The following is a 20,155-nucleotide window of genomic DNA, read 5'->3' on the forward strand; positions in this document are numbered from 1 at the left end:
GTTCCCCGGTACCTATGTTCCCCGGTACCTGTGTTCCCCGGTACCTGTGTTCCCCGGTACTTATATTATTATAGTTTGGTTGTGTGTCTGAGATGTGTGCAGTAGTTTGGTTGTGTGTCTGAGATGTGTGCAGTCGTGTGTTTGTGTGTGTGAGATGTGGCAGTAGTTTGGTTGTGTGTCTGAGATGTGTGCAGTAGTGTGTTTGTGTGTGTGAGATGTGGCAGTAGTTTGGTTGTGTGTCTGAGATGTGTGCAGTAGTGTGTTTGTGTGTGTGAGATGTGGCAGTAGTTTGGTTGTGTGTGTGAGATGTGGCAGTAGTGTGTTTGTGTGTCTGAGATGTGGCAGTAGTTTGGTTGTGTGTCTGAGATGTGGCAGTAGTGTGTTTGTGTGTCTGAGATGTGTGCAGTAGTGTGTTTGTGTGTGTGAGATGTGTTTGTGTGCAGGAGTTTGTGTGTATGAGATGCCGTAGTGCAGCTGAATGCAGCTCCAGAGTGATGCTCCTGTTTGTGTGGCTCTGACCGAGGCAGTGCTGGATTTAAACACTCTGAACTCAAGACTAAAAGTGAACTTCAGCACAGATCACACCAGTGACAACAAAAGACTTAGTTTTGACCAAAGTGTCAGTGGAGAAGAGAGCGGATTCTGATCAGCTAACGTTAGCACATGCGCTGCTGCTGCTGTTGTCAACAACAACAGGCTGGATTATATTCACTACAAACAATCGTCTGAAGTATGGATTAAAAGAAATCTTATTTGTGAAGAGTTGTCAATTGAGTGTGTCAATTTTTATGCTCTGTTTCTTTCGTTCAATTTAGTTAGTGCTTACCTTACCTAATGGTGTGGCTACTTATGTTCCCCGGTACCTATGTTCTCCCTTTTCTATGAATGGGGGAACTACGCTAAGACTAGCATAGGCTACTGGTTCAGGTTCCACATCCTCAATGATTGTGCATAAATGTGTGGTTTTACATTGGTCATAACAGTAAAAATCAGGTACGGCCCCTTTAAATAGTAGGGCATCGTTGGGCCACCCCAGTGAAAGAAAGTCTGGACACGCCCCTGGATGAATGTTTTATTATGTGGTACTTGTGATAACATTTGAGTTTATATTTAATGTTTTATAACCTAAATTATAGGACAGTGGAAATTGAAATTGTTAAACACATGATTATTTTTTAATGCAGCATGTTGAAAAGACTATTAGCAACACTGCTAATAACAACAAGACTCTAAAGGTTGCATCATAGTGAAGGCAATTGAAGCATTGAAACTGAAACAATTTCCAACGATGAAATTGATAAATAAAATAACAATTAAAACAAGAAAGTGGAAGCTTGTTATGGGTTATAGTTTTTAGTATGTGCTCAAGTCCCTCTCTTAAGGGACTGTTTTCCAGATTTTTTATAATTATGGAAAAGTTTGTTATCCCGCTATATATGAATCCAACCACACCACAACATCTGCAAATGAACTAGAAATGTTTTACCTCATTTCAGATTTAACACAACAAAAGAAACTACAACCAGCAAATTCACAGTGTCATTAATTCATAATAATCAATAAAAGTAGCAGAATATATCCAGTTTTGGACAGACCGGTAAGATGAATAAAACTGCATTGATTGTCCATTTCCCTGTGAACCAGAGTTTAAGGGTTGAAGGTGTGTTCAGTGCAGAGTGCAGTTATCTGCTGATCCCAAAGGAGCTCCGTTTTCCCCCACAATGCAACATCAGCCCAGACCAAATTAACTCCTGTCTGAGGTCAAGGGTCCAGTCTCCTGTGTCTGTTTTTCACAGTGATTAGAAAGTAAAAGATAAAATAACAATTTTATCTTACAAGGAAAAAAAGAAAACATATTCACAAAATTGGCACAAATTGTGTAAAGCAGAAACATTTGTATTAAAAATATAACTCCATCTCACTACCTGGATATATTTTAAAATATCGTATTTCTTTTTTTTTTGCAATAAAAAGAGTTCCACATGAAGGACACACATTATGCATTATAAGTGTTGTTATTTGGTCTTTGAACATGCTCTTGTGTATCTTTACTTTGGCATTGCATGTTTTAGTATTAAAATAGTGTATGTCCTCGTAAGAGATCTTTCCCCAGAGTTTGGTCTTCGCACTCCATCTACTGGCTGCAGAGGGTATTACTACAGGTAATTAAACAAAATGAGCTTGCCCCAACATGCTATTGTAAGCACTCAGATATAATGAAGGGGATTTGAGACAGAAATGCTCAAAACGAGTCTGGAGATGATTTATGGACTTAAAAACAAAGCAGGATATGCTGGATCTTTACCTTTAACGTCACAATCTTGGGAAATTCCAAGAGGCTCAAAGCCAGCTCATAAACAGGATTAATGAAACACGAAAGAAGCAAAATACATATCCAGGTATGTTTTTGATGAGGGAACAATGTTATAACATGGATAAAGGCTCATAAATGTGAACGTTGCATAATATGTGTCCTTTAAGGTAATCCAGGTAGAGAGTTTACTCATCATGTAAAGTTTGTGGTTAAATTACTGCGAGTGGGAGTAAATACTGTTGTTGTGTCCTGGGGTAAGACACAGCACCAACCAAGTGTTGATAAAGTCATATCTGCAGCCGCTCTGTCAGACTGCCGCAGGGCAAATGTGGCTTTAAATCATCACAACCAGATTGTGAATGAATAAAGAACCGTGCAATGAATCGTCAAAAGAATCTCTGTTTAAGTTTGAGGGTAGTACTTTACTCAGTAACATTTACTTCAATAAGTAAATGTAGTTTTTGTACCACTTTACTTAAGTCATATTTTTAAAGAAACTATACTCTTCATAGATACTTCAGTCAACGTTTTCGATGGCTTTTCCACTGTAAGTCTATCAGCGACTAAAGCTTTATGTTGTCAATATCAAAGGATTTCAACTGTTACATTTTTACACCGCTCTTTTACAAATGATTTCAGTTTAATCAGGTCTTTAGAAATTGTAGTTTTGAGTGTTTTAAATTAAAGGTGCAGTATCAGGCCCACCACAATGGAGAAGTTGTTGCTTTGCCTGAAATGTTCCCCAGTACTGCATTATATAGATACAGATTGTGCCTTTATTCAGGTCCAGATGCTTTTATTGCTTAAAATACCTTGGACCATGAAGATAGAAGTTTAATGCTCGTCTGTGGAATATTCCGGGCAAAGCAACAGCATCTCAGTGGTGGAAAGTGAGCGTACATAGTGCACCTTTAACTCCAAATCAAAATGTCATTGCTTGTTGCTCAGTACTTAAGAATTTGTTGGTCATTTTTGCATTCAAAGCAAATCTAAAGTGAACATACTATAGTTATGACAAGTACAAAGTGAGATCGGCGTCTTGAACATACACAAAATAGCTTCAACTGTACAAGTCCGTTACATTACATGGTAAAAGTCTGGTCTCTACAGCATGTGGAAGTCCTCATGCCACAGGATCTTGTACAGAACCCAGTAAAAGATATTGAAGAACAGGAAGGCCAAGGGGAAGCCCGCTCTGGACACAGTGTCTATCTTTTTGGCTCGGTCGATGAAAAGTTTCCTCATTTCCTCCGTGCTGCGCCTCCCCGTCGCAGCCGCAGCTGCCCCTTCGGCCCCGGCTCCGTGCGGGGGGTTCGGGCCGGAGTTTGTAGAGGTCAAGGCGTGGTTCAGAGAGGTTTTGGGGTCTTTGGTGCTGCTGGGAGTGGTTGTGATGGCCATCCTGCTCTCTTGCACCTCTGCCTCCTGGAAGAGAACAATGAGGAGATAAGAGAGCGTTTATGTAACAGAAAGACTTAAAAATTGTTATAGTTTAGACTCCTCCAGGACTGGTGGGTTTAGAATCGTTGTGCACAGTCTGGTACTAATATTAACGTTTTGTTCTATTCATTTGAAGAAGACAGCAAAACAAAAAGTCCATCTCTAACTTCCAGTTCCACTCTCAGCAGGTCACTTTTAAATCCATTATTTCTGATGCTTGTTGAAATAATATCAAGCAAAAATAAAGTTATAATTAAAGCCGTGGTAGCAGCGATAATGGCTCTCGCCACCCAAATGACTTAATTCTTCAGACTTAATTCTTCAGACTTTATTCTTTAAACTTTATTTTTTAGACTGTATTCTTTAAACCCCCTCCTCCCTGTACCTCCCGTCACCTAGCAACAGAGACCTGCCGCCAATGCTGATGCTAACGCTAATGCTAAGACCACAGCACGAGAGGAAATGTTCATTGCGCCCCTGCTGGCCAATTGTGAAAATACACAATGGCGTCTCGAGGAGAATATTATCCATGAGTTTCAAACAAATCAGACAATGTTGAGTTTTTCACACAGTGGGTAGGGGGCGCTATAGAGTCAATTTGTTCGATGGGTATTCATTATTTCCAATCAGATCATAAAAACACATTAGTGAATGAAATATGAGCTCCGCAGATCAATTCCAATAGACGTGACTTGTCCTTGAAAAAACAGGAAATTAAGCCTTTATTGAGGGCGTGTTACGCGGAGACCGTAAGGAATATCCTTTAAAAAATTTTTTTAATTTAATTCCAATGTCTTTAGATGCAAAAAGTGTTGTTTTGATCTCGATCGGACGAAAAACCTAGGACAAGTACGATTTTGGGGAAAAAAAAGTCAAACGTGGCGGTGCCACTTTGATTCGACATGGCTGACTTCCTGTTTATCATAGAGCGATGCAGCGTTTTACTCGTCAAAGGTCAGAGGTCAAAGGTAGCTCTATCACTGTCCCAAGTTTCATATGCCTAGGCCAAAGATTAAGCGTTTCATGTTCACTAGTCGGCACTGTTACGACGGGCGTTCTCGCAACCTCCATTTTATTGGAGTTCGGGCCGAGCCGATCGCGTCTATGTCCCATGTGTGACATTCATCAATGTTCAGGGGGTCAAAAATGACCATGAATAATAATAATAAGAAGAAACCTGACAAGAACAAAGACTCGTCATATTCCATGGAATGGAATGGCTCGAGCCAATTACACAAAGTTGTTTTTTGGCACTAGTAACTGTCAATAAACTAAGCTAGTATTTTTCGACCTATTTTGAATTGTGGCGCCTTTTCTGTTGTGTACACCAACTGGACCAAATGTGTATATAATGTGGCAAATATTGTCCATGCCATTGTCTATGTTTTTAATTGTAACAAAGGTGATTTTTTTGGTGAATTAGTTCAGAAAAGTCCAAAAGGATAAATGATTCAATTGTGTGACTGCGATAACTCAAGGAACACCTGGCCCAATCTCATGGCACTCGTGCTCCCCTGGACAATGGCTAAACTACACCACACATGCTGATGTTTACTACAGTCTGTTCACAAACACTGGAAGAGCGATGGAGGGTCCCCCAATGAGATATAATAAAGTCACCATGGTAACCTATTGTAGCCATAGTCCAGTCCCAGCTCCATGTTGTGTTGGAGAATAGAACTCATACCAACTGATTGTCTGTTTTCAGATTCTGACTAGTATAATAATATATGATAATGTCATACTCTCATGGGGGCAGGGGCCAGAATCCCCTATTGATTACATTGCATTTTGCTATGAAATATCTAAAAGATAAATTCACAAAGATTTAAACTGATGATTTAGATGCGTTAACTTCTTATATCATAACAAAAACTGCCTTTTAGCAGTAGTCATTTGCGCTGCCCCTCATCTGTATTGAATATGAAAGAGGAACTTCACGAATGATCGGGACACAAACTGGAATCGCTTTAAATTAACTTATTTTGACTTTATTCGGCTGGATTGAGTGTTTTCGTCGTGTCGTTGCGATGTGTTTTGGCTCTGAGTCCCCCGGCTCCGGCCCCGCCCCCCGGCTCCGGCCCCGCCCCCCGGCTCCGGCCCCGCCCCCCGGCTCCGGCCCCGCCCCCCGGCCGGCGCCGTACCGCGTTTCCACAAAGGAGGAACTCATGAAACTGCGGAGAACAGTTGTCTTACCCGGAGATCGTCACGTTATCCCGTCGCAATACTGACCTAACCTAATACTGATGTGCAATTCTGTCGTATGTGCAATTACTGTTGGAATTCATGTGCAATTCATGTGCAATTACTGTGAAATTCATGTGCAATCTATGTGCTGTCGTGACACATATTCATGTGCAATTACTGTCGGGATCACATGCAATGGTATTTATTTATTTATTTATTTGTCTATGGGAGTTTTTATTTATTTATAGGAGATCTTCTACTGAAAGTGTTTTTCAGACTTCCTATAAGTGATCTGTTCTTCTGTATCTACCTCTGTATCTACCTGCGTTGCACCAATGAAATTTCCCCATGTGGGACAATAAAGGAATATCTTATCTTATCTTATCTTATTATTGGCCAATAGAATGTTGTGATGTCATCTGGAACCCAACAAAAGAGAGTTGGGAATTTTAATCATCAGTTTGTAATGGATACTTTGATTAGACTTTTTGGTATTTGCACTTTGTCTAATGCCCAAGTTCTACCAAAGCAGTGCAGTGTTTTAGGCTGAATATTCATGCTCATGAAAAGTCCTGATAGACAGAGGTAGAGAGCATTATTAGGATCACAAATATACCATAACATGTTCATGTAACTCATCCTGTTTTTACTTTATTTCCTATTTGCATTCTGCAGCTTCTCCAGTCACAAGAGGCTGCTGCAATTGCCACGGCAACACAACCCATGTTCTCTGTAGGCTATGAGCTCAGAGTCCCATTCACAGGAACAGCAGAACAGTTTGTCTGAGCCCTCTGCTTCATTAGAGACACACAGTTTCACTCTGAATAATATCAGTGGCTGTAACTACTTTTAGACTTCACTGATTATATTTGTGATTTCTTCAAAACCCTGGAGCAATTCATAATCAGCTAACTGCCATTACAACGAAAAGGTTAGACCCAGAAGTAGTGACATCATCACTCAACAATCCAATATTATAACTCATTGGCTCCGCCCACCTGCTCCATGGAGATGTTATTGTGTTGCAGTTACCAAACAACAAGCACTTTGCATTGGGGCTACGCAAATGCCTCTTCTTTATTTTTATTTTTTTAATCAATATCTTCTTCCAGTTGTAATAGTTGCCACAGAGCTGCCGACCTCCAGAGGAAATGAGTTCCACACAGACTAAAAAGCTGTCTTCAGGCCCAGGGAATTGGAGCGTTGTTGACTTGTTGGTCACATGAACATATTTTGCACAAATCAATCCACTTTAGAGCATATTTAGCAGCGAGAATTTTCCCTCGTTCTCAATTTTAGTGAATGGAGTTTCGCTCGACCGGAAGTGCCATTACAACAGAAGAGCTGTGGAAAAAAGAGGGAAAAGTGGGCGGGGCAGAATCAGATGAATATTATTTCTTAAAGGCGTAATGGACGATTTTTCTGCGATTTGAGAACTCAGGCGGAAGTGCGCATGCCCCTCCCCCGTGCGGACTGATACAACACACACGTGCGTTTGTTTTCCGTAGATTTCCGTCTTCTTCTGCGTCAGCTCAAACTGTCTTTCTCCGTCTTCATTTTGTCCCGTACACTGACGGAACTATATTATGATAGATCAATGCGCTTAGACACGCGGAAACGTGCTGCTCTCGGGGGACGAGCCACACGAGGCTGCAGGTGAGCGGTAGGTGCGTTTTATGATTGACACGTGGCAGGACTAATCGCCACGAGGAAATAAGACTCAGATTTGGGCCAAAAAAATCGTCCATTCAACCTTTAAACAGATTAAGGTTAAGGATAGGTGCAGGAACAGGTATTTTGGTTGAATTTAACATTTTAGGACAGATTTAGGAACCGGGTCCTGGTGGAACTGCATTATGGGAAAAAATCATCTTGATAGAAGTCTAGTCCTGGTTTGGACCTGATGTAGTCCAATAATAGCATCCTGGATTATTTTTGATCTCATCCACACTTGGCCATGATTTTGCCCTGGTTTGGTCCTAGTTTTAGCAAGAGTATATTATAAAAGTGTATAAGATGCTAGTAAGACACAATGACACTATACTGTTAAACTGACCCTCCACCACTATAGACCGCAAATAAGCAGAACATTGATGGAAGTATAGTAAGTATTTTATGAAAGTTGGTATAGTAGTACAGTTTTTGGCTTGAAAAAAATACATTCGCACAGGGGGCAAAAATTATGCAAAGTGGACAAACATGCAGGTCAAACCGGCAAAACATGCATGACACTCGCGGATGTCAGTATGGGTCATTGTCCTGGTTGTTACCCTGTGGTGTAGCTGCTGTAGTTGTGGGAGCTGCTGTAGTTGTGGGAGCTGCTGTAGTTGTGGGAGCTGCTGTAGTTGTGGGAGCTGCTGTAGTTGTGGGAGCTGCTGTAGTTGTGGGAGCTGCTGTAGTTGTGGGAGCTGCTGTAGTTGTGGGAGCTGCTGTAGTTGTGGGAGCTGCTGTAGTTGTGGGAGCTGCTGTAGTTGTGGGAGCTGCTGTAGTTGTGGGAGCTGCTGTAGTTGTGGGAGCTGCTGTAGTTGTGGTAGTTGTGGTTGCGTTGGTGGTGAAGGTTGGCGGTTGGAGTAGAGGTTTCCCATTGACCCGTACAGAGGCTCTGAGGCCCTGAGCCCATTGTTGGTGACCCTGCGCAGGGACTCAGCCAGCTCCTCCGGGTCAACCGCACCCGACTACCACGAGCATGCAACCATAAAACAAAAACAAACACAAAACAAAAATATAAAACCACAACGGAAAGAAAAGTTGGGAGCCACGATTTCAGTCAACTCTGGAACGCACAAAGGCTTAGGCAATAGAAGAATGATATATATAAGGGAAAGATGAACAATATGGTGTGTTAACTAATTATTCAGGAAGTTGACACGGGCATCACCATACACATTCTTGGATGCAATCATTTTTTTAATCTCTGTCCGTTGCTCGAATTCGATCACTTGGCCGATATTACGGAATTACGTCAAATTGAACATCCAATCACACACAAATGAACGGTGATGCCAATCCCAATATTTCAGTAAATAACATGTTTATTTCATGATATGAGTACTTTTTTATTATGGTTTTTATTGGATTGTGCCGTTTAAGACATTTAAGGCATTATCATATTTATCTGGTCTCCTCACCAATACCATGTAAAAGAGGATAAAATACCAAAAGGATTTCACACTCAACAATGACTCTTATGGCTCTGTTTGGCTTAAATGTGGGTTTGTACCAGCTCAAATCGTCTTGATTATTCATAACTTGCATTCTTTGCGGGCTAATGCTAACAGCTAATGCTAACAGTTGTATGGACAAATTCAAGGGACTGCTCCGTAGTCCTTCATATCTTTTCTTAAAATTAGCATTTGGTCCACAAGCATTCCCTTCCCAAAGCTCTTATCTTATCTTCTTTTATTATTTATAAACCTAAAAGTGCAGCATGTTCTTGTTGGTGCACATGAACATTTCACACAAATCTACTTATATTATTATATAATATTTTTGTAATTTTTTTCTCTAGTTCGCCATTTAAATGAACAGAATTCACGCTTTACCGGAATTGCTAATCACAACGGAAATGTGGGTCTTTAAAAATCTTAAGTACTAATCCTAACCCTAACCCTGGTGGTACAAGCTGAATAGAATATAACAATTAACACTAAAAAAGAAGGCCGTGGCTGCAGAGCAGGCTTTTAGCTAGAGGGCCGTCTTCCCATCTTTTGGACGGGGTCTCTCGACATGTGGACGGACATTTTCAAGGGCAAGGACGGTGTAATTTTTATTAATACATTTTGGAAAAGTTTTTTAAATTGGGCCGGGAAGCGCTTGACGATAGTCCGCCGTGGTCCGCGCCATGACAGTTGAGTATTTACAAGTGAAAGTTTGCATGCTGCGCGCTGATTGGTCGACAAAGTTTGTGTGCTTGGCTCTGATTGGCTCCCGAGTCGTGGTCTGGAAAATGCCAAACCTCCACAGCAAATACCATGTAAAATACGGCGCGACACGCAGAGTGTGATCCACACGGCGAGAGGCGCAGGCGGCGCCAGAGTATGGAAAGTCAATATGATACGAGAGGCGTGCGGCGCCGCTCTAGATCGCCTCCGCGTTAAAAGCGCCACTTTATTTAGTAAAAGCGTCGAAAAAAGGTCGTGAAACACATATTGGCTTTCCATAGCTTTCCCAATTTTTAAAGCCCCCGGTTGGACGGGGTGTTTTCAAATCCTAGCTAAAAGCCTGCTGCAGAGCCGCGGCGCGGTCAAATAACCCAGCAGTTTCAGGAGCCGCGGCACGGCCATATGGCGTCATGGCTAACGCTAACCTTAACCCTGACCCTAACCTTAACCCTAACCTTAACGCTAACCTTAACCCTGACCCTAACCTTAACCCTAACCCTGACCCTAACCTTAACCCTGACCCTAACCTTAACCCTAACCTTAACCCTGACCCTAACCTTAACCCTGACCCTGACCCTAACCCTAACCTTAACCCTAACCCTAACCCTAACCCTGACCCTGACCCTAACCTTAACCCTAACCCTAACCCTAACCCTAACCCTAACCCTGACCCTAACCTTAACCCTGACCCTAACCTTAACCCTAAACTTAACCCTAACCTTAATCCTGACCCTAACCTTAACTCTGACCCTAACCTTAACCTTAACCCTAACCCTAACCCTAACCCTAACCTTAACCCTGACCCTAACCTTAACCCTAAACTTAACCCTAACCTTAACCCTGACCCTAACCTTAACCCTAAACTTAACCCTAACCTTAATCCTGACCCTAACCTTAACTCTGACCCTAACCCTAACCTTAACCCTGACCCTAACCTTAACCCTGACCCTAACCTTAACTCTGACCCTAACCTTAACCCTGACCCTAACCTTAACTCTGACCCTAACCTTAACCCTAACCTTAACCCTGACCCTAACCTGAAGAGTGGGTCCAGCTCCAGTCTCCTCGTGTCCGTCTGTGAGAGTCGGATCTCTCCTTCACTGGAACTCCTCCAGGTTTCTACGCTTTTTTCCCAAAGAGGTTTTTTTGTAGTTTTTCCTGGCCGAGAAGGAGAGTCTAAGGACAGAGGACCCTGGGACATCGTCCCTCGCCACCACAGACATTGTCTGACTTCATCGCCACCACAGACATTGTCTGACTTCATCGCCACCACAGACATTGTCTGACTTCATCGCCACCACAGACATTGTCTGACTTCATCGCCACCACAGACATTGTCTGACTTCATCGCCACCACAGACATTGTCTGACTTCATCGCCACCACAGACATTGTTGATTCATTTCTCACTGTGGCCCTCAGAGGCAACTGTTGTTGTGATTTTGGGCCTTACAAAAATAAATTGATTTTATTTGATTTGAACCCTAACCCGGCGCGGTCAAATAGCGCAGCAGTTTCAGGAGCCGCGGCACAAAAAACCCATGCAGTTTCGGCCGCGGCTCTGTAGACACTCCCAAAAAATAAATCCTAAATGTCCTGTGTTATTGACTTTGGTCACAAACTAAAGGAGGAATAATGTATTAAATTAAACAATGGCAATAGCATTTTTTTTAAGGATTTCACTGTTGTTCGGCGATAATGTCAATAATTTGGAATAATAATATATCTCTTCTATATTATTCTTTTTTAATTGTAACTCAAACATTTCATATTGTGACATCCTACTAAGAAGCAATATTTTAAAGAGTTAATAAATTTGACTGAAAGTGGCTCCACGTCATGCAATGGCACAGCAAACGACACATAAAGCACAACTGCACAGGCATGCAAGGATTTATAATATATTTACAGTATGTGGTTTCTGTCATGTGTAAAAGACTGTTATTGAATCACTGTAGTAAATGAAGCAGCCACTAGATGTCAGCGTTGTTCAGAGGAATGTTACCTGTGTTTTAAACCTCTTTCAATGTTTTAACTCTATATGTGTGTTTCAATAAACAGTTAAAGCTGCCGAGGTCCCAGAAGTAGATTTGTCATTAATTAACCCATAGACATTTTTTAAAATTCAAATATTAAAAGTTTAAAGTCACGACGGAATCCATTGATTTTTGTCTCTTAAATTAAAAGCAAATTTCTATTTTTAGTTTTAAAATGTTTGTAGTCATTAGTTTTAAAGCTGACCAGCCCAGAGCAAGCTTTAACACTTGTACAAATAAAACAGATTTAGATCTATAAATGACAATAGAACACTAAATAATAGAGTTCTGCTAATAGAGTTCGTGACTTTTTTTCAATATTGATATGTCTAGTTTCTATACTAGTTTTAGCATTGAAGTATATCACAGTATCAATGGAATAGTCAAGAAAAGAGTCAAATATTTCTGCTAAATAAGTGAAAGTTTGTACATTATCAGTTAAACGTTAAACATATCGACCGCTTGTGCACTTTCTGAACTCCAGCCGCAGTGCCATGTGTTGAGTGTACGGGGCGTTTCTGCACCTTGTTCTTGGGTTTGCTGTGGCGTCTGAAGCGCAGCAGTTCTTTGTGTTGTCTCGAGACGAAGTTGACGGCGGCGTATTCGAGAAGCGCCGAGAAGACGAACAGCAGACACACGGCCATCCAGATGTCTATGGCCTTCACGTACGACACCTGCACAGGCCAAAACACACACAATCCTTCTTGATTTCATCCTGAGGTCTGTCTTCCTCAGGTTATACGTTATGTTTTGGTCTGGATTGTAACAGAATATGTCCCTGTGTTTCTTCACAGGGACATTAAAGCCACTCTTGAACGCAACATCAACTGTTTTTCACCCCATTGCTTGTATTTATGCACGTTTGAGTACTTTTTCTGCAGCAATCGAGGCGCCATAGCTCCGAGAAGCCCTCCCCCCATACACGCCTCTGTGTTTACGGGTGTCGTGCTGCTGCTTTTGGCACAAATGGACATAACATCTGCTGCTTGCTACTGTGATCTGAAGCTCTCTGGAAACACTTTGTTGTGATGGTGTTTACGGCGACTGCACCAGATTTCAACCGCAAGTCAGTGGACTTTATGAAGCCGTTTTAGATGAGTATTGTGATATACATATAAAGTAATGGTACACGGGGTGTCATGGATTATATATAACTCTACAGCAGACAAAAGCATCATATGTTTTCTCTCATCTTACTCGACTTCACTCTTGTACACCATCTGCTCTTTTGGCCCGGAGAATTTAAGTGTTCTCCCTTTTTTCTCTTCTCCTTCTCTTCTCCTTCCCTTTTTCCTCTCTCCGCGTTCTATCCTCTTCTACACCTTGTCTCCTCCTCCTCCTTCTCCTACTCTTCCCCTTCTTTCTCTTTTCATCCCCCTTCCCTCTCTCTTCTCCTTCTCTCCTCTTCTCTTTCTCCTTCTGATTCTCCTTCTCCTCTCTTCTGCACTTCTTCACTTCTCCTTCCCTTCCCCTTCTTCTTCTTCTTCTTCTTCTTCTTCTTCTTCTTCTTCTTCTTCTTCTTCTTCTTCTTCTTCTTCTTCTTCTTCTTCTTCTTCTTCTTCTTCTTCTTCTTCTTCTTCTTCTTCTTCTTCTTCTTCTTCTTCTTCTTCTTCTTCTTCTTCTTCTTCTTCTTCTCCTCCTCCTCCTTCTCTCCCTCTTCTCGTTGCATTTGAACTCTAAAAATAGCCTTTGACCTGTTTGTCATGTTGTTTTTCATGGCTGATGTTTGAAGCGTTCATTTGGACTAATTGTTAATCATTCTTAGTGTTTTATGCATTTTAGTCTAGAATGAGTCATCTAATTTCATTAAGAAAAAGAAAACTCTTGTTTTGCATAATTCAATCTTGAGGTTAATACATTAGAAAATATTATAATTTAGTTTTATTCAAGCAAGTTTAAGTAGCTCCAGACTTTGCTGAGATTGGATTGTCAAAAAGGATTTACTTCGAAAACAAAGTATGTTCACCAAACTCAATTTTGGTACTCGAGTAAAGGCCATTGGAAAAGAAAATTCTGTCAACTGGACAATAGTTTTTATCCCCCGTGCTCTCTTTGGGTTTGGATGACCCACAGGCGTCGCTCAAGGTTTAGTTCCAGATTTAGTTCCATTTTGGTCCAAATTCTATGTGGTGTTTGTGCAAGTGAGAAGAACACACCCTATGTCACTTTGAAAAGGATGTAAAAATGAGATGTAAAGGGGAAACCCCGGCTCACCCTTGCAGCTCTTGCTCTTGGAAATTCTCCCTTTGCATCACAGTGACTTAATGTTAAACTTGAAGAGGGAACATCCTCGAGTACAAAGCTGTGCCTGAACATAAGAGAAGGCCAACCTGAACCAATGCCAAGGACAGGACGAGACGAGCGAGGAAGAGGGAGGGAAAGTGAAGAGGAGCGAGGACAGAGAGGTGTGAGCAGGAGGTGTGTGGTGTGAGAGGATGCAGGGATAATCAGGTTATGTAATGCAGTCATGCATGTAGAGAACTCATGCATACACGATAGCAGAGCTGCACGCGTGACCCCAACAATCAACATGTTTCTGTGATGAGGGAAGACGGGGGAAGAAAGTGGCTAAAGATAGAGAGAAAAGGAGAGACGGGCGGGGGAGAGACGGGAGAGACGGGAGAGCAGGGGGAGCAGGGAGAGCAGGGAGGGACGGGAGAGACGGGAGAGCAGGGAGAGACGGGAGAGACGGGAGAGCAGGGGGAGACGGGAGAGACGGGAGAGCAGGGGGAGACGGGAGAGCAGGGGGAGACGGGAGAGCAGGGGGAGACGGGAGAGCAGGGAGAGACGGGAGAGACGGGAGGGACGGGAGAGACGGGAGAGCAGGGAGAGACGGGAGAGACGGGAGAGACGGGAGAGCAGGGAGAGCAGGGGGAGCAGGGAGAGATGGGAGAGACGGGAGAGCAGGGAGAGACGGGAGAGACGGGAGAGCAGGGAGAGACGGGAGAGCAGGGGGAGACGGGAGAGACGGGAGAGACAGGAGAGCAGGGAGAGACGGGAGAGACGGGAGAGCAGGGAGAGCAGGGAGAGCAGGGAGAGACGGGAGAGACGGGAGAGCAGGGAGAGACGGGAGAGCAGGGAGAGCAGGGAGAGCAGGGAGAGCAAGGAGAGACGGGAGAGACGGGAGAGACGGGAGAGACGGGAGAGCAGGGAGAGACGGGAGAGACGGGAGAGCAGGGAGAGACGGGAGAGACGGGAGAGCAGGGGGAGACGGGAGAGACGGGAGAGCAGGGGGAGACGGGAGAGCAGGGGGAGACGGGAGAGCAGGGAGAGACGGGAGAGACGGGAGGGACGGGAGAGACGGGAGAGCAGGGAGAGACGGGAGAGACGGGAGAGACGGGAGAGCAGGGGGAGCAGGGAGAGACGGGAGAGACGGGAGAGACGGGAGAGACGGGAGAGCAGGGAGAGACGGGAGAGACGGGAGAGCAGGGAGAGACGGGAGAGACGGGAGAGCAGGGGGAGACGGGAGAGACGGGAGAGCAGGGGGAGACGGGAGAGCAGGGGGAGACGGGAGAGACGGGAGAGACGGGAGAGACGGGAGAGCAGGGAGAGACGGGAGAGACGGGAGAGCAGGGAGAGACGGGAGAGACGGGAGAGCAGGGGGAGACGGGAGAGACGGGAGAGCAGGGGGAGACGGGAGAGCAGGGGGAGACGGGAGAGCAGGGAGAGACGGGAGAGACGTGAGGGACGGGAGAGACGGGAGAGCAGGGAGAGACGGGAGAGACGGGAGAGACGGGAGAGCAGGGAGAGCAGGGGGAGCAGGGAGAGATGGGAGAGACGGGAGAGCAGGGAGAGACGGGAGAGACGGGAGAGCAGGGAGAGACGGGAGAGCAGGGGGAGACGGGAGAGTCGGGAGAGACAGGAGAGCAGGGAGAGACGGGAGAGACGGGAGAGCAGGGAGAGACGGGAGAGACGGGAGAGACGGGAGAGACGGGAGAGCAGGGGGAGACGGGAGAGACGGGAGAGCAGGGGGAGACGGGAGAGCAGGGGGAGACGGGAGAGCAGGGAGAGACGGGAGAGACGGGAGGGACGGGAGAGACGGGAGAGCAGGGAGAGCAGGGAGAGACGGGAGAGACGGGAGAGACGGGAGAGCAGGGAGAGCAGGGGGAGCAGGGAGAGATGGGAGAGACGGGAAAGCAGGGAGAGACTGGAGAGACGGGAGAGCAGGGAGAGACGGGAGAGACGGAAGAGCAGGGAGAGACGGGAGAGACGGGAGAGCAGGGAGAGACGGGAGAGACGGGAGAGACGGGAGAGCAGGGAGAGCAGGGGGAGCAGGGAGAGATGGGAGAGACGGGAGAGCAGGGAGAGACGGGAGAGCAGGGAGAGACGGGAGAGCAGGGGGAGACGGGAGAGACGGGAGAGACAGGAGAGCAGGGAGAGACGGGAGAGAAGGGAGAGCAGGGAGAGCAGGGAGAGCAGGGAGAGACGGGAGAGACGGGAGAGCAGGGAGAGACGGGAGAGCAGGGAGAGCAGGGAGAGCAGGGAGAGCAGGGAGAGACGGGAGAGACGGGAGAGACGGGAGAGCAGGGAGAGACGGGAGAGACGGGAGAGCAGGGAGAGACGGGAGAGACGGGAGAGCAGGGGGAGACGGGAGAGACGGGAGAGCAGGGGGAGACGGGAGAGCAGGGGGAGACGGGAGAGCAGGGAGAGACGGGAGAGACGGGAGGGACGGGAGAGACGGGAGAGCAGGGAGAGACGGGAGAGACGGGAGAGCAGGGAGAGCAGGGGGAGCAGGGAGAGATGGGAGAGACGGGAGAGCAGGGAGAGACGGGAGAGACGGGAGAGCAGGGAGAGACGGGAGAGCAGGGAGAGACGGGAGAGACGGGAGAGCAGGGAGAGACGGGAGAGACGGGAGAGACGGGAGAGACGGGAGAGCAGGGAGAGACGGGAGAGACGGGAGAGCAGGGGGAGACGGGAGAGACGGGAGAGCAGGGGGAGACGGGAGAGCAGGGGGAGACGGGAGAGCAGGGAGAGACAGGAGAGACGGGAGGGACGGGAGAGACGGGAGAGCAGGGAGAGCAGGGAGAGACGGGAGAGACGGGAGAGACGGGAGAGCAGGGAGAGCAGGGAGAGATGGGAGAGACGGGAGAGCAGGGAGAGACGGGAGAGACGGGAGAGCAGGGAGAGACGGGAGAGCAGGGAGAGACGGGAGAGACGGGAGAGCAGGGAGAGACGGGAGAGACGGGAGAGCAGGGAGAGCAGGGAGAGCAGGGGGAGCAGGGAGAGCAGGGAGAGACAGGAGAGACGGGAGAGCAGGGAGAGACGGGAGAGACGGGAGAGACGGGAGGGACGGGAGAGCAGGGGGAGCAGGGAGAGCAGGGAGAGACGGGAGAGACGGGAGAGCAGGGAGAGACGGGAGAGACGGGAGAGCAGGGGGAGACGGGAGAGACGGGAGAGCAGGGGGAGACGGGAGAGCAGGGAGAGACGGGAGAGACGGGAGAGACGGGAGGGACGGGAGAGACGGGAGAGACGGGAGGGACGGGAGAGACGGGAGGGACGGGAGAGACGGGAGAGACGGGAGAGACGGGAGGGACGGGAGAGACGGGAGGGACGGGAGAGCAGGGAGAGACGGGAGAGACGGGAGAGCAGGGAGAGACGGGAGAGCAGGGAGAGCAGGGGGAGCAGGGAGAGCAGGGAGAGACGGGAGAGACGGGAGAGCAGGGAGAGACGGGAGAGACGGGAGAGACGGGAGGGACGGGAGAGCAGGGGGAGCAGGGAGAGCAGGGAGAGACGGGAGAGACGGGAGAGCAGGGAGAGACGGGAGAGACGGGAGAGACGGGAGGGACGGGAGAGCAGGGGGAGCAGGGAGAGCAGGGAGAGACGGGAGAGACGGGAGAGCAGGGAGAGACGGGAGAGACGGGAGAGCAGGGGGAGACGGGAGAGACGGGAGAGCAGGGGGAGACGGGAGAGCAGGGAGAGCAGGGAGAGACGGGAGAGACGGGAGAGACGGGAGGGACGGGAGAGACGGGAGAGACGGGAGGGACGGGAGAGACGGGAGGGACGGGAGAGACGGGAGAGACGGGAGAGACGGGAGGGACGGGAGAGACGGGAGGGACGGGAGAGCAGGGAGAGACGGGAGAGACGGGAGAGACGGGAGAGACGGGAGGGATGGGAGAGACGGGAGAGACGGGAGGGATGGGAGACGGGAGAGACGGGAGAGACGGGAGAGACGGGAGGGACGGGAGAGACGGGAGAGACGGGAGGGACGGGAGGGACGGGAGAGACGGGAGAGACGGGAGAGACGGGAGGGACGGGAGGGACGGGAGGGACGGGAGAGACGGGAGGGACGGGAGGGACGGGAGAGACGGGAGAGACGGGAGGGACGGGAGAGACGGGAGAGACGGGAGGGACGGGAGGGACGGGAGGGATGGGAGAGACGGGAGAGACGGGAGAGACGGGAGAGACGGGAGGGATGGGAGAGACGGGAGAGACGGGAGGGATGGGAGAGACGGGAGAGCAGGGAGAGACGGGATAGACGGGAGAGACGGGAGAGACGGGAGGGACGGGAGAGACGGGAGAGACGGGAGAGACGGGAGGGACGGGAGAGACGGGAGAGGTAAACATATTCCCTGAAGTGAATTCCTGACAGGTTCAGCCTCAGAGACATTGAAGGTCAAATTCAGAGGAAACATTCCTGTTCGGGATCAATTAAATATAGATCAAGGTAAAAATCACCTAATTTCTCTGAAAAATGTAGTATTAGTAGTATTAGAAGTATCAGTAGTAATAGCAGTATTAGTAGTAATAGTAATATTAGTAGTATTAGAAGTATCAGTAGTAATAGCAGTATCAGTAGTAATAGCAGTATTAGTAGTAATAGTAGTATTAGTAGTATTAGAAGTATCAGTAGTAATAGCAGTATTAGTAGTAATAGTAGTATTAGTAGTAATAGTAGTATTAGTAGTATTAGAAGTATCAGTAGTAATAGCAGTATTAGTAGTAATAGTAGTATTAGTAGTATTAGAAGTATCAGTAGTAATAGCAGTATTAGTAGTAATAGTAGTATTAGTAGTAATAGTAGTATTAGTAGTATTAGAAGTATCAGTAGTAATAGCAGTATTAGTAGTAATAGTAGTATTAGTAGTATTAGAAGTATCAGTAGTAATAGCAGCATTAGTAGTAATAGTAGTATTAGTAGTAATAGTAGTATTAGTAGTATTAGAAGTATCAGTAGTAATAGCAGTATTAGTAGTAATAGTAGTATTAGTAGTATTAGAAGTATCAGTAGTAATAGCAGTATTAGTAGTAATAGTAGTATTAGTAGTAATAGTAGTATTAGTAGTATTAGAAGTATCAGTAGTAATAGCAGTATTAGTAGTAATAGTAGTATTAGTAGTATTAGAAGTATCAGTAGTAATAGCAGTATTAGTAGTAATAGTAGTATTAGTAGTAATAGTAGTATTAGTAGTATTAGAAGTATCAGTAGTAATAGCAGTATTAGTAGTAATAGTAGTATTAGTAGTATTAGAAGTATCAGTAGTAATAGCAGTATCAGTAGTAATAGCAGTATTAGTAGTAATAGTAGTATTAGTAGTATTAGAAGTATCAGTAGTAATAGCAGTATTAGTAGTAATAGTAGTATTAGTAGTAATAGTAGTATTAGTAGTATTAGAAGTATCAGTAGTAATAGCAGTATTAGTAGTAATAGTAGTATTAGTAGTATTAGAAGTATCAGTAGTAATAGCAGTATTAGTAGTAATAGTAGTATTAGTAGTAATAGTAGTATTAGTAGTATTAGAAGTATCAGTAGTAATAGCAGTATTAGTAGTAATAGTAGTATTAGTAGTATTAGAAGTATCAGTAGTAATAGCAGTATTAGTAGTAATAGTAGTATTAGTAGTAATAGTAGTATTAGTAGTATTAGAAGTATCAGTAGTAATAGCAGTATTAGTAGTAATAGTAGTATTAGTAGTATTAGAAGTATCAGTAGTAATAGCAGTATTAGTAGTAATAGTAGTATTAGTAGTAATAGTAGTATTAGTAGTATTAGAAGTATCAGTAGTAATAGCAGTATTAGTAGTAATAGTAGTATTAGTAGTATTAGAAGTATCAGTAGTAATAGCAGTATTAGTAGTAATAGTAGTATTAGTAGTAATAGTAGTATTAGTAGTATTAGAAGTATCAGTAGTAATAGCAGTATTAGTAGTAATAGTAGTATTAGTAGTATTAGAAGTATCAGTAGTAATAGCAGTATTAGTAGTAATAGCTAGTATTAGTAGTAATAGTAGTATTAGTAGTATTAGAAGTATCAGTAGTAATAGCAGTATTAGTAGTAATAGTAGTATTAGTAGTATTAGAAGT

The 20,155-nt window shown here is 45.5% G+C and overlaps 2 protein-coding genes across 2 annotated transcripts; one reads left to right on the forward strand and one right to left on the reverse strand.

Moving 5' to 3' along the window:
- Positions 1-3,301: 3,301 nt before the first annotated feature.
- LOC140372463 (glycine receptor subunit alpha-3-like) lies at positions 3,302-12,529 on the reverse strand. Its single transcript, XM_072459561.1, has 2 exons — positions 12,379-12,529; positions 3,302-3,736 (listed from the first exon to the last, which is right to left on the reverse strand). The coding sequence occupies exons 1-2, from the start codon at positions 12,496-12,498 to the stop codon at positions 3,419-3,421; spliced, it is 438 nt and encodes a 145-aa protein (XP_072315662.1). The 5' UTR covers positions 12,499-12,529; the 3' UTR covers positions 3,302-3,418.
- Positions 12,530-14,321: 1,792 nt separating this feature from the next.
- On the forward strand, positions 14,322-17,830 carry LOC140372465 (uncharacterized; the record flags this gene model as incomplete). The annotated part of the gene is made up of 5 exons (XM_072459564.1): positions 14,322-14,327; positions 14,870-15,226; positions 16,115-16,318; positions 17,414-17,461; positions 17,735-17,830. Coding segments are annotated over exons 1-5 (711 nt in total), but the record flags the coding sequence as incomplete, so codon positions are not given.
- Between the last annotated feature and the right edge of the window lie 2,325 nt (positions 17,831-20,155).

Source organism: Eucyclogobius newberryi, unplaced genomic scaffold (assembly GCF_026437365.1).
Source record: "Eucyclogobius newberryi isolate DKJ021-1_F unplaced genomic scaffold, fEucNew1.0.hap1 SCAF_232, whole genome shotgun sequence".
NCBI classification, from domain to species: Eukaryota; Metazoa; Chordata; class Actinopteri; order Gobiiformes; family Gobiidae; genus Eucyclogobius; species Eucyclogobius newberryi.